Source organism: Anser anser (genome assembly GCF_964211835.1).
Source record: "Anser anser genome assembly, chromosome: 12".
NCBI lineage: Eukaryota > Metazoa > Chordata > Aves > Anseriformes > Anatidae > Anser > Anser anser.
In genome coordinates, this window is record NC_139733.1 from 2,160,001 (window position 1) to 2,175,383 (window position 15,383).

Here is a 15,383-nt window from a genome sequence, read left to right on the forward strand (position 1 = left end):
ATAGTTAATAAATATAATTTGTTTCAGAACATCAGTGAAGAATTTTTTATTCTCCTTCATTATCTGTTTCTTCTGAGGTACCAAACCTTAGCTTCTTGATATAATAGATTGTTTATTAAAACAGTGAATACTACAATCTTACTTCTTATGTGCCTTTTATCCAGAGCCTTTAGGTACTTTTGTATGTCCGTATAGAAAAATCTGTAAAGTCTGTAGCACTAAGATGGTTTACACCATTGAATATCCACTCCTGAAAATGTAACAGACAGAAGAATGATAAGGATAGTTGAGTCTTATAACTTCCATCCAATGCACTGGAAGGAAGTAGTGCAGGCTTGAGAACAACCTCTCTGCATAATAGCAGTAGTAAGTGATCAAAGAGTTTGTTTAATATTCCATGAAGATTTTATATTTGTGCATTCTAGCTTCTGTTATATTAAAAAAGTGACGGCATATACCATGAAATTATGGTGCTCTGCTTTACTTTTTTTTTTTTTTTTTAATGAAAATGAAAGCTGACATTCTCTGATAGCTGTAGGAGTTTTATTTTTTACCTCAACTATAATCAAGCATTGAGTATTTTTAGGTCAGTGCATTACATGGCACCAATATGTGACATAATTAACTACACAAGATGACGTGTTAGGCAATAAAGCACATGACTATGAAAGGGTAGACTTTATTGATGGGGATGATAGGTTGGTGACATCTGCTTAGGTTAGTGGAAGTCTTAAAATTTGTCATCTATAAATAATTAGGATGTGAAATTGAAAATGAGGTGAGAGCAAGTTTTCAGGGGTAGGTATAAATCAAGTCAGAATGTTACGTAGATAAAAGTTTTTAAAACCTGACACTATGTTGAGGTTGGTCTTGGGTTGCATTTAGTATTAAGAATTTTAAATCAAGCGAGTGTTTGTTTTTTCTGTTTGGTTGTCCGTCAAAACAGATCACAGTGTTTAATTTTTTTTAATGAATTTATGAATCACTAAAATTGTAACATTTGTAATAAGCTGTTTGTGTACAGAATAAGATCAGGGTGCAGAAATTCTCACTAAAACAGATGTGTGAAAAAAAAGATGGAAGATTATTTTTGTTAATTGTATATATTAAAGATGAAGTGTGTCATGATCATAATCTGGACCTGACCACTCAATAATTTCATCATTAAATCTGTAATTTGGGGGGAATTATTTTGAATACTGCTAATCATGTCTTTTATAAATTATCTCAGTCTTGATATAAAAGCTTCATGATCCAGAACTGATGTGCTATTGAAAAATATGTACCACATTTCCAGTCTGTGTCCTATGGGTCTCTTTTTTTTTTTTTTTCCTGCTAGAGAAAAGAACTTTATGCTTTTCTGTATCAGATCAGGGGTTCTGAAAGAAATAAATTTGGGATGAGAATAGGTATCTGCAGGTCCCCTTCCTTCTCCACTGACACTCATTCTATATAGAGCTACTTTTATTGACACAATATCTTGGGGAAAATAATCAAATGCTTTACAGAAATCTCAACATATTATTTCAAAGCACGTACCTTATCAAAAATACTCTTTGAGTAATTAAAGAAGGTAGAAAGTTATTTTGACAGGACCAGTACTCAATAAAACAACATTGATGAACATTAACTGCATTCTAGCTTTTAATTTATTCCTTATTGTACGTGAGGATCAATGTCAAACTCTATATTGTCTGTAATTTCATGTAATACTCTAAAAGTATTTGACAAGGCTTGAATTGTCAACTTTTCTAAAACCCTGGCAAAAAGAGAGATCACACAGATAACTGAAGTGAAAATGAATATTTGGCTATTTGAAGAATTGTAATACAGTAAACAGCAAAAGGGATGAACATAGTTAGAAGGGCTCATTTGGAAACATACTGAGTTGCCCATTTTTGTTGATTCCTGCTATTTTTAAAGGTATCACCAAAGATTAACCTAATGCATTTTGTTAGTGAAATAGGATCAAACTGCTCAGTGGAAAAGAAATCCTTCAGTCTTTGTTCAACCTTTACTCTGGCAAAACCCCTGTGAACCTCAAAGTCAATTCAATTAACATTAGTAGGTCTGAATAACAGTAAGTCCTGCAGAATTCAGGAGGAAGGACTCATATTTTCAGTGAGGCAAATCCAGCTCATTGGAAGTTTATCACAATCTGTCCCTTTTTTTTCAAAAATAAGTTAGAATATTCAGGGTTTGCTGTGTCTTTGCTTTGTGTTGTAGTGTGCAGACCATATAACTAAGATGTGTTCAAAGTTAACTGTAAAAACTTTACCCACATTTCTTCCATGTTAAATGATAGCTAAGTTTATAGTGGACTGTCACATTTCTTTACTTAATTCAGCAATATGCAAGACATCTATCTTAACATCTGGTTTTTAATAACAGTTGACATCTGGGAGCTCTTTTTTATTCCAAGAATGGACTAGGAACAGTAGTGATACTGGCAGTGTATATTTTCAAGCTAAAATTCCTGTCTGTTTCAATCATAATTAATTACTACTCATTTTATTTAGTTTTTAGATTTAATTAAGTGCCAGCAATATGTTACACCAGCTAGCTCTCAAAGTTTTGAAACTACAGAATGTAATTTTTTGTTTCTAAAATATTAACGAGTGATTTCTGAGGATATCTAAAATGAAAAGTTTTATTTGATTTTGAGCTGCTGAGTTAAATGAAAAACATGCTGTGCACCTCTGTTCTAGAAGCTTGATATCGCATCAGAATTTGGCACACTAGAATTATATAGTTATATGCATTGACATCTGTGTGTACATAGATAAAGCATCATTATAAAAAACGTAATCTTCAGTAAACATACCCAGCGAAGGACATTTCATTCTCTTGATTTAGTTCACGTTTTTCATTTTGTTCTTTTTAACTTCAAGTTTACAATGAATTTAAAAAATGCCCTTCTCCCTTGAGCATATCTACAGTAATAGAATCCCTTTTAAAAAACAATTTCATAAAATTGTTATGATTTTTGTATTGCCATTAATGTTATTTAACATAAAAATTGCAAACAAATAAGTGATCTTAATGATTCAAAAATGGAATAAAGGACAGAATCTGACAATGTGTAGTGTTTAAGGTTCACTTAAAAGATAGATTTAATTGATAGCATATTAGAAAAGTTTACTTCACTAACAACAGATTTTTCTGATTCTTCAGCAGTATCTTTGTCATTTAACCTAACAAAATGTAAGACAATTTGATTATAGTAATTACTTCTTTGTTTACTTATAAGGTTTAATCTATTTCTGCTGCCAGTGTTGGTTTGGATTGCATGCAATTAAAAAAATAATCTTTTAATATTTAATCTTATAATCTACTTCCTACACACTGTTTTAACTGGGTGGGAAAAATATTTACGTCATCGTTGGTTTTCGGTTGCTATAGATGCAGATTTTTGTGTATGTAATGCAAACTTGTTCATTTGCTTTCACTGGCTTACATTAAAAAAAAAAATCATGTTTTTAACAGGCAAGAATGGTGTATTTTATATTCACCAAAGTAACTAACCTTTTCTTTTTTCATTCCAATGCTAACATCTTCTCTGTGCATCTCCTAATGTCTGGCACACAGGATGATGAGGAGGGTATATGGGCATAGCCGTTCCTATAAACCAAAGTTCCAGTTTTATTTTGAGGGGTGAGAAACTCTCTTTTCTATCTTTCGAATTGCAGTCTAATTTGTATTATTTTAAACTGCATGGAGCTGTATGTTTCTTAACAGGTGTGTTTGTGAACCATGTGAAAATGTTTTTTACCTATGCAATGAACAATGAGAAACTGTGTGTGACTGTTCAATGGTCTAAAGCTTGATTTTTTTCATACCCTACTGTGGCTAAAGATGTAGGTAGGTCTGAAAGTTTAAAAGAAGTGTATTTGTTTCTGTTCGTAACTGTCTAAACAATTCCTTGTGATCAGTAGATAAGATTTGCTTTAAACTAGCATTAATCTTGTCTATCATCTCAAAAATCCTGTAGAAAGAAAACTGTAATATCTTTGCAGAATGAATATGAAAGGTTGATACTTAAGAAGATTTGACACAGATTATGGATACAGTTTTACTGGAATGTAGTTTATAGTATGCATGGAAAAAATATTAAGCTAAAATATTTTTTTTGAAATTTTAAGATAGGAGATAATGCTTAATAAGGAAAGTATAACCTTTCTGTGGATGACTAGCATCCATGGATTAATTTATTATATTTAATAGTACAAAAGTGCAGCTTATTTTAAGTCTCTTTCAATTACGAGTTAATACTCTATTGTCCATTTGTGTCAGTTACTGATCAGTGTTTATACACTTTTTTTGGTGCTTGCTTTTGATGCTCTAGGTAATCTCAGATAGCTCATGATTACTCTGGTCTCTTAACATTGTTAATGACATTGTAAAAGCATCAGGCCTGGTGCTTCACTCACAGAAAATGTTGCTCATGTCACTATCTTTTACTGGCACAATTCTATTTGCTATAGTGGGACCGTTCAGAGGAGAAAAATCTACTCACATAAGTGAATATTAATAGCACTGATGTGTTATTAAAGCTGTCATACTTTACTCTTTATATCACTTTGGCCTCTGACACCCCAAGCTGAAGACTGCGTAATGTGTTTTGTTTCCAGTGATGTTATGAGCCATGTTTCAGGCCAGCCATTCTATATGACAGGAATAAAATCTCCAAAATCATTTTTCGTTCTTATTGGTAAAATTTTTCTTTTAAAGAAAACTTTTATATACTTGCCATTTAGAGTTGTTGCAAGATGATGCAAAATTATTGAAAGCCATGACAAATAATTTGCATTTTGTTTAAAAAAATTAAGCTGTTGAAGATTTCTGTCACAGGGAAGTTTAAGATCCCACAACTGTGAAATAAAATTATGATAATTGTGATACCATTAACGTTTAAAAGAAAGCAAGCTTGGTTTATCGGAGTATTGTTATAAACCTTTATATATATATATATATATATGTACTTTCTGATTTGGCTTTAAATGTCATACTCATATAGGCTGTATGTATAGATAACCTCTGAGTCTGGACACACGTGTTGTGTGTGGAAACAGTACAGAAGGATGTGACTCATTCTAACTTTTTTTAGTTACTTTCTTCTTTTCTGAAAATAAGCAGCCTTAAAAGGAATCCGGAATTATTCCTTTTCACATAAAAATGTAAAAAAGGTTTGTGGGTTTTCTTAGTGTTGTGTTTTAAGTAATTAGCAAGTTCTGTTAACTGCAGCTGCATGATATTTTAATGGCAGTTTATGGTGTTATTTAAAAGTAATGTAATTTTCAGTTGTTCGTCAGCATCATTCTTCTGTTTGGGTGTGGAGAGCAAATTTTTGTTTATTTGCCAGGCCTATATATATTTCTAATTTAAAAACAGATGTTCCTTTCTGACTCTTTTGTTCAAATGCCAGCATAATTTATCTGGTATCATTATATACCAGACCCTCGACAAATACCTTGTTTGCATGTTTCTTTTCAAGTGGGGGAGCACTGCAGAGGTCATGTAATCAGTAGCTGGTAGAAGGCAGAGCCTGTCCTCTGGACTGCGCTCATGGGTAGACCTGTCCTTGGAGGTAGAATAGCCATCACTCAGTGTGGAAATGGCTAACACAAGGCGAAAATTCACAACATAGGCCTCCTTCCCCATTTGGAAAAAAATAATTTATATGCCTTTCTGAAAATAGATATACTGAATTTCCTCATGTTCTCTGTTAAAATCTGTTGAGTGTACCTTTGTTAGAATTCAGCAAAGCTGAAACGAATGGATAAACATTTCTATTTTGCACAAACCTTATAGCTAACAGCTTGATTTGGCTTTGTGAGCATAGGAGTTTGCATCTAGCTCAGCAGTGGGGGTTACTCAGGTATAACTGAGTTTCTTGGCTCTTGTATTCAGCCAGAGGAAAACTGGATTTAGCTCTCAGGAGTATTCTTTAGGAGTCCAAGTTATGACACCAACTGCTTTCCAGGTCTTTATTCCTGCTTTCTGATGCTTGAGCAGAGCAGGAGTTAAAAATGACTTGATTATACAATAACTCTATGATACCTTCTGCCACAGAAAGTATCTGCCACAGACTAGAGCTTTGATCTGGTAAAGGAATTATAGCTCTGGATAATTAGATTATTTTATTTTTCCACTTGCAACTGACGTTGACAATCAAAAGGCTGGTAAAGTTGAATCTTGCAGATTCAATGGTCTTTGTAAAATACACATTTTTTATCATTTGTTTTCTACAGAGTCTGTTGTCACAACTTGCTATGCAATATTCTTTTTAGGATACATTTTACAATGCTATCGTTATAGACTGAAAGGAACAGTGCCTGACATTTAGTTTTGGAACACGAGGGATATATTTTATGTGGGAGAGGAAAACACAATTTTAACAATGATTTAATTTTAAAAATATTTGAATCAAAAGAATGTGGATTTCTAGAAATAACTCCTTCACCTTCTTTATAGTTCATATTTTTGCTATAATTTTAGTCACACATTTCAAATTATATATAGTATGGATGCAGCAGTTCTATTATGACACACAGTGTGTCAAGATGTTTGTTTATGAACAAAAGTATATTCATGTTCTATTGGAGTCTCAAAACCACATTTATTTTGTTTAAAAAAAAAGTGTACAAAGTGTAAAATGATTTTTAAAACTATCAAGAGGCAAAAAAAACTTAATTTTAGCTACAGAAGTGTAAAATAAACATTATGGTTTTGAAATGGTTTCTCTCTGAGATTCTTTAGCTACTGAGTGAAAAGTCAGAGTATTTTTCTTATTAGAAGCTACAATATATGAAAGTTGACAGTAAAATGAATGTTTCAGTTGGTTACGATCATGACCTTGCATTGTAAAAATTTAAAAAGATAGTACTATCCTGGAATTTTTGTAGTAGTAATGAGTACAGTCATTGCTCATTTGACAGTAGTTTGATGAAAATCTCAGAAATCATCATAATTAATTGATCACTCACTCTGAATTCATACTGGTATATCTGATAACAAAATTTTGATCATCCAAGAATATTTTATTAGCTGAAAAAAAAAAGCGCACTAGAACATGACAGTGGAAATATATACAAATTTTTGTGATGTGATATATTAAAAAAAAAAAGAGAGAGGGAAGTACAGACATGAACTTAATGTGTTTTGGAAGTGATTCTAAATCACATCTTTACCTAGTATAAATCTTTTTATTTATATTCAAATGAACTATGCTAATGGCTGTATCAGACACTGTCATATTTTGATACTTGAGTACTCAGCTCACTTCTCAGGCCAAAAGAGCCCTGGAACAAAGCCAGTACCCTCCCCGTTCTCTGCCTCTAAGTGGTGCCAGGTAATTAATTCTATGCATTTTATATTGTGAAAATGTATTCACAAGGCTTAAGATGTTATAATAGCAATGGAGAGAGATTTACTTGCAATGAGTATTCTACAACTCAGCTGTGAATTCCTCCGTCTCTTTTTTTGAATATGAGAAGTTGTGCTTTCATATGTGCTTTTATTTTTTTAGTTAGCTCTGAAGTGGCCCAGCAGTTGGACCTGATGATCTTTGAGGGTCCCTTTCAACTGAACTGTTCTGTAGTCTACTCTAGTCCTGTCTAGTCTAGTTTCCTTTTTTGTGGGGGGAAAAAATAAAATAAAATTGTATCCTTCCTTGTTAGAGACTTCCTTTGGGCAAGCTTTGCTCTGCTTGTTAAAAGAGTGCATAGAACCTCTTCAGCCTTTGGATATTATTCTCCCTCTGTTCTCACAGTAACCTCTAAAAACTTTTAAAATTTAACAAATTCATTTTCAACACAACGTTGTGAAATAAAGTTTTGTTATTTAAGGTGGGCAAGCAAGAGAATGATTTGCTATTGAATTGTCAGGAATTTTTATGGGATTCTCAGGAAATGAACTCTAACCGTTTCAGACCAGGCTTAGCAAGTCCATTCTCCTTTCAGATGGTTTTCCTGTGCCCTAGCTCTTGAAGGCCAGTTTTACTCCTGCTGCAGATGATCCTCCTTTGGCCAACACACTGTGTTTTCTTTTTGAGCATCTTTGCTCAGTGAGGGAAATAACGTTGTATTGGCTCAGTATACTGATTGACTTTTCTTACCTTGTAAATTCATGACAGGTGTGTTGTTGTTGTTTTTAATTCAGTAGGTTGTTTACATTTGGCTTTTTCAGTGTCTTGCTGTCAGAGAACTGTAAATATTTGCTATTCATATTTTTTGAACACTACCCTATTTTATACTTTGTCATTATACATTCAAAATATCTTTTTAAAGCAGGCATGAGATTCTACTTGTTTATATTTTCAGATTTTGGTTGTTTGTCACTGATGAATTTAATTTTGTATGAAATTGACTTCTATAGTTATGAATGGAATAGATACATCATTTTAAAAATATAAAATGTAAAGTTGTAAAATGCAAATTTTCCCTTCAGGTTACTTTATTTACATGTTTTGATACAGAAATAACATCAAACATTTCTGGAAGTGTCTTCAGGTAGGGTATGGTAGAAGTAACTGTTACTTTTCTTCCCTCCTTCACCTTTTATATTGAAAAATTTCAGAAAAATTTAACTACAAGGACTCTCTGTGAAAATCCTTTGTGATTAAAGAGAGCATTTTCCATTTACCAGATATACCATGGGTTGGCAACTAGCCTAAGTGGTGCTCTGAAGTGTCAATCTAATTCTTCTTAAGAGTCCAATTGTTTATCATTTCGTTTCTGAAAACAAGAAATATGTAGTTGCGTGAAACATTAATTCCATTAACTCCATGTAATTGGCCAAGGATAAGCTTAGATAAGCCTTTTTCTCAGTGATAAGCCACTCAATTTGAAGTGCTGTGTGTGTCTGGTATTGCCAAAGACTGGTTCAGTTCTTTTGTCTGTGCACAATATTAGCATGAACAGTACTGAATTCAAAGCAGCCTGATAGGTGTGGAGAAAAAAAATATAGGTAGTTTTCCCTGTGTACCCTTAAGTCTAATAATTACTTTTAACATCTGAAATTTTGTTTCATTTCAACTGAATTTTTTAAATGGTTAAAAGTCTAAAGCATAATTAAGGTCCTAGAAACTAAGAAAAAGCAGGTGCTAGCCAGATGAAACATCGATGTGTCCAAATATGAGAAAAGCTGAATTTTAAACACACAGAGACAGTAGAATCAAGTGCTGAGCTGTAGTATAAAACCCAGTCAGGGGAAGAGCTTCAGTCACAACTTGTGCCTTTTAGACATGAGAGGCAATCAGGTGTGAGACATACACTTCAGTAGTGTCAGTGCTTGGGACCTGCAGCTTGTAAGAGATGAGCAGTGTAAGAGATGGCTTTCGAATTTTACTTTTTTTTTTTTTTTACATTGAAGTACTGAACCTATACCAGATTTGGGATAGAATTTTAGTTTGAGAATGAAAATGTTTTTTTAATTTGGGAACAAAATAAATGATATATTTTCAATTTGTTGTGAGTTTTGAATATATCTAATTTGAGAAGTAGACCACTCTCAATTTGTGTATTGCACTGCAGCCAAAGGGCATCTTCTGCTCTCAGAATTTGAATCCAAAGAACACCTAAAATACCAAAATGTTTAGCTTCTGAACTTGTTTTCTTTCAAGTCCAATTTTGTCCTGGCTTTATAGTCTTATTAATGTTCTTTTAGGTACCATGCAGATAGTCTCATGCAGTCAAAAGTTTTTCCAAGGCCATCAAGTAGTACTCCACCTAAGTGAGGATACTGCAGGCTGGTCATATAAATATATAAGTAATATATAAATAATTATATTTAACAAAAATTATAAAGCTAAAAATCACAAAAACTGTTTTAAGCTTTACCACTTCAGTGCTCAGATACTACAGAAAAATGGCATGAAATGATGGTGGAATTGTAGAGTGGCAGGATGAGAATGTGTTGTAAGGTAGTAGAGAGCTCATTGCTCATTAAGGGGCAGACTAGATGTTTGGGCAAATCTCGTCAGCCAGAGATCTGGTAGCACACGTAGCTGCACTGTTTGGGGCTTGTTAGAAACAGGATCCCTTCCCTCACCCTTACAAAGGAAACAAAAGAAAATCAGAAGGCAATGATAACTTTTAAAAAATAAGCTTATATAGTAGTCTGTCATGGGCAACTGAATCCACGTGACTTTCAGAAAATGAGATTCATGGCACAGCTGAGGTGAGCAGGTAGAAGGAAAGTACTTGTTTTTTTCATTCTTCTTCCTACCACTGAAGTGCAGCAGACATGGCAAAAACAATTAGGACTTTGCCACAAATTGTCCATGTGTGTCTGTAATACAAATCCACATGAAAACTGTTTTTACACTATTTTGTTTGTACAGTACTGTGGACTTTATTGTCAGATATGAAGTGAATTAGATGCTTTAAAAAATGTTTAGGAGTGTTCGGACAAGTTGATTGTCTGTTATATCCGTAAAACAGGGATACCTTCACACCTGAAGCAAAAAGGGTCTGAAGCTTGCATCTGATGGCAAATGAAGGCTAATGTTTTTGAAACCAGAATCATAAAGCTTTTTTTTTTTTTTTAATTTGGATTTAGGAGCTGAAAAAAATAGTCTGTAATTTTAAAACTTTGCCAAGTAGTCATGACAGAGTCACTCTTAGGCAGCAGTGGCATTCAGTAAAAAAGTAAAAACCTTTAAAGCAGAAACTCAGTACAGAATGGGTGGACGAGTAAAGCTTCTTAATTATTTCTCAGGCAAACGTTTACTGTTCATTTCTAGCTATTGAATGTGTTTTGTATGTGTTTACAGGGAAAATAAGGAGAAAGCTGTTTTAAAACAAATGTGGTGCCTAGCTTTGTCTTTCTTGAGATGTGGTGAAACAGCTTTCTCTCACAATGTCCTTGCTAATAGCAGTATGAAGCATAACAGCATTTGGTCATGTTGATATAGAAGGACATGTTTAAAGACATTAACTTTCAGCTATTGTTCTGCTTTATATTTTCATCTTTTTCAGTAAAGATTTTTTTTTCTTTTTAACGTTTGGATATTCTGTTTAGCCTGTTTTGGAAAATAACTTTGGAATGAGTCTCAGTAGCATGCAAAGCAATGGTAAAATAGGGAGCATGACTGTTTGCAGTGTTCATTTCAGTTCTCTCATCGAAAATACTATCTGTATGCTTAATTACCTGAATGGGTGTTGCTACATTGACTGGAGCCCAAGGGCATTTTGGATTTGTGATTTTTTAAACATGATTCTTGTGTTACTGCAGTTTGGTTTTTACTAAACAAAAGGAGGAACCTCCTAGGAATGTTTGTTTTGCGAACTATGGACAGATTTGTGACTAGTCGTCTTCTTTCTCATTAAAATACTTTTATTCATAATGTAAGATGTTTAAAGTTTTCACTTTAATTCAGAAATTGTATATTCATTAAAAAGTTAATATTCTTTGTTTTTTTTTTTTTCTTAATACTACTGCTAGTACTTTCAGGTACTAATTACCCACAGTTGAAGACAGGGTTTTCAGTAAAAGTACATAGCAATTTATTTAGCTGTACCTGTTTTGTTAGTTTTTATTGATTATATAGTGGAAATATGTGAGGCGCTTGACCATTGTGAAACTTCTGTGCTTCCTACTGAATGGAAGATCAGTGAAGAGGATCAATACTGTTCTTTTGAAAAACAACAACAAAAACTTTGTTACAACTCTGCTTTGGCCAAATACATCACAAAGTTAAGGTCAGCACCTGAGACGCTGGGCCCACTGAATTCAATGAGAGTCTTGTTATTTATTTCAGTACTGTTAAGTTTTCATTCAGATTGTTAGAGCAGTTTCTTGTGATTTGTTCATGGTCTTAGTAGAAAAACATCTGTGCATATATATATATGCATTCTCAAAGAGATTTGCACAAACTAACTGTCTTTTACTTTGCTCTGACAGGTATTTATCTTATCTTATCCTTGGTATTTATGAGACACCAAATCACCCCCATGCCTAGCTATAGAACTTTATTATATAAATTCAATAGTTTTTTGTCTGTCACTTGTGTGTTAGCTGTGTGACTCAGGCTATTCTGTCTGAACTTTGGCCTCAGCTTCTTCACTACAGGTGCAGAAGGTGTGCAAACAGTCTGAAAATGTAGCTGATGGACCCAACGTCAAAGCTTTTGATGTAGTCAGCCTAAAGACAACAACCACAGGACCTGCAATCATCAGTCTTGCTCTTTTATGCTCTTCTATAATAAAAACAAATAACATACTTGAGCAATTTTTAACACTGCAGAAAGAGAGAGAAGGCAGTATGTATTTTTACAGCTAAACTTTATTTCAGAAATTATAGTTGCTGTAAACAGGAGTCGATAACCACTGATTTCATGCTGAAAGATAATCAAATAATCTAGACATAGTTTGATATCTAAAGATAAGCCAACATGTAACAAAGTAGTGAAAAATTACTTTGCAGAGAAATTATGAATTGCATTTCACTGGATTGCACTTCCACAAATACTCATGTGAACATGTGAAATTGCTGTTTCTTGTCTTGAAGTTTGTGAGCTTTGAGCAGATTTTTGTAAATATTAGAATAAGTGAATGTGGGACTGTCTGCACAGCATTCATGTTGGAAGATGGTTCTATTTGGAAGCAGAAATGTCAATTAAAGACCTCATGAAAAATCATATGACTTAAACTTTTAAAAGTAAACTTTTATAATTGAATACTAAAGTAGAAGGAAAACGAACAAACAACAAAAGCAAGAACTTGTCACATTTTAATAATCATATTTATATAAGTTACACTGGAAAGTTTATGAAAAATACAAGAGGAAACGTGTCAATATAGTACAAAAATAATGTATAACAATTTAGTATTTATTTTTAATAAAAAAATCATATAGCTATTTAGTTAGTTACAATACTTATAGTACTGACCTACTTAACATCAATGAAATACCAGTTGTCATTGTACACGTCTCTTGATTTTCTCAAGTTAAAGCTTTGATAGGTGATGACAGCTATCATAGTTATCCAGTCTTACCAGCCACAGGGCCTGGAGCCAGTTTTGAGACACTTCCCTGTCTCTTATGCTTCACATTATTCTGGCTGTGGTTTCTAATGCAGATTTTCATATCACACACATGGAATAAAAGAAACATCCCTACAACTTCATCTGGGTGTGGTGGCTAGAGCTCAGACTGAGCTGAGTCAGGTACAGAAGCAATGAAACAGGCAATAAAAAACACCCAAAACATTTGGCTGTTTCAGGACGTGCATGCTGCCTCCATAGCCGTCCCGTTTTTCTGCCAAATAAAAAGTATTGAGCTGTATTGGATTGTTTAGAGGCTTGAATTTAAACGAATCAGTGGCTGGAGCCACTAAATTGTTCTTTAACAGTGTAATACAGAAGTCTAGGGAAAGTATTTATTCGTGTAATTTAAGTAAGTTCAGTATCAAGTGTCTTGAGAACATCACTTAGATAACGCTGAGCTATTTGTATACTTGAGCTGTAGTAGCAAATGTTTATGTAATGGATTAGAAATAATTAAGGAATGCCTGCCTGTTAATAATCCTTATTCTGCTACATTGTCCCACACTAATTATGTATCCATATGCATTTGTTGTTGTTTAAACTCAGATCTTTTTGACTAAAATGAGCAAGCTACTCACTTGAACAGCTTTACTGGAAGATTTGAAGGAGTAGCAAACTTGGAACGGAAAGGGCTAGGCATCTCAAATCTCTTTCATCAGCATACCCAGATATAGCTGAGGATATCTGTCCACAGCCTCAGGCTATGGGCAGAATTTGGGCAGAGCACTCCACAAACAGCTATGCCAGCTGATGATGTTATTACCACCCACCTTTGTGTGTTTGTTACATTTTTTTTCTGCTATAGATTGTTACCCTCCCAGATCCATCAACAGAAGAAATCACTCCCATCAATCCCATATCAACTTCAAGCAAACTGAGCCAGGTTAGCTTAAGTAGTGATGAATTGGTGTGAGCAAGCCTGTTTATCACTACGTGGTGTGGACTAGAGGGTACTTTGACGTGGTTCTTTCGGTTGGAAAGTGTGTGGTAACATCCAGTTGATGGTTAGTGAAGAACAGCTAGTGCTAGTAACATCTTCAAGTGGAAAAGCTCAATCTAGAAGAAAATGGTGTCCATAAGGTAAAATAAAAACACTCATACTGAAATTACTTTATCTTTAAAGGCTCCTGCACCAATTTATATAATCAGGTTATTAAAGCAATTTAAATGAAACCAGTGCAGTCTTCACAGTATCACAGATTTCTAGGTTGGAAGAGACCTCAAGATCATCGAGTCCAACCTCCGACCTAACACTAAGTACTCCACTAAACCATATCGCTAAGCTCTACATCTAAACGTCTTTTAAAGACCTCCAGGGATGGTGACTCCACCACCTCCCTGGGCAGCCCGTTCCGATGCTTAATAACCCTTTCGGTAAAGAAGTACTTCCTAACATCCAACCTAAAACTCCCCTGTCGCAACTTTCGCCCATTCCCCCTCGTCCTGTCACCAGGCACGTGGGAGAACAGACCAACCCCCACCTCTCTACAGCCTCCTTTAAGGTAACTGTAGAGAGCGATAAGGTCGCCCCTGAGCCTCCTCTTCTCCAGGCTTCTCACTAGGCTAATCAGAATCAGAACCTCTTTGTTAGTATAGCAGTATTTTTACCAGATGCAAGCATGAAGGTCAGTAATATATTTTCCATTTTATATAAGAACTATAAGTTCTGGAAAACCAGTTCTGTGAGTTCTCCAGTTCAAAAAGTCAAAATAATAATAAAAAAAAATGCTTGGATAGATCCTGCAATAAGATAAGGGTGGACTGATATATTAAAAACATGATTGGTTTTGCCACACATCATTCTAGGACCTTGAAATGTGTTAGGTGATAAATTTCAAACACAGAAATCTCTTTAGAACAAAACTTAAATTCTATCAATAAGTGTTTATGAATTACTACTGTTCCCTAATGCGACTGATGCCTAAATCTTTATTTGTTGGAGCCATCAAAGAAGCACACATTCTTGGTGTTGTGTTTTACATCTGTTGACCTGTCTCCTGCATGTGAGCTTTTCATGGGTGTTCATTTTAGTTCTAAGAATGTGGATAGGGTCAAATGGAAACACTGAGGCAAAATTTTTAATGATTTAGGAATTATATAACCTAGAATGATTTTAATTATGGCAAAAGCTTTAGGTCTGACTTATGTTGGTTCTGTACCCCATAGGAATTTATACCTGTGTAAGTAATAACAGATCCCAGTGTTCTGACTGAATTGTATTCAAGCCTTTTAGGTGGAAAGTGTTCTGAGATCACTTTTGTGTATGTGTGTAAGTGATTATTCTCTCCTAACTGGATTGATTGTGGAGCAAACTAAATGTAAAGGTACAAAGCT

The 15,383-nt window shown here is 34.1% G+C and overlaps 1 protein-coding gene across 27 annotated transcripts in view; it reads left to right on the forward strand.

The window, feature by feature from the left end:
* ERC2 (ELKS/RAB6-interacting/CAST family member 2) overlaps positions 1-15,383 on the forward strand; it is a 525,223-nt gene that overhangs the window by 405,049 nt on the left and 104,791 nt on the right. For 7 of the 27 annotated variants that reach the window (XR_014571289.1, XR_014571290.1, XR_014571293.1 and 4 more), the window contains one exon: positions 3,589-3,654. The exons of the other annotated variants lie outside the window; for them this stretch is intronic. Coding sequence is in view for 2 of the 7 variants with exons in the window: in XM_083795049.1 (XP_083651175.1) it covers positions 3,589-3,615 (27 nt within the window). In the remaining 5 variants the exon portion in view is untranslated. The remainder of the gene's footprint in view (positions 1-3,588; positions 3,655-15,383) is intronic. 27 annotated transcript variants of the gene reach the window in all.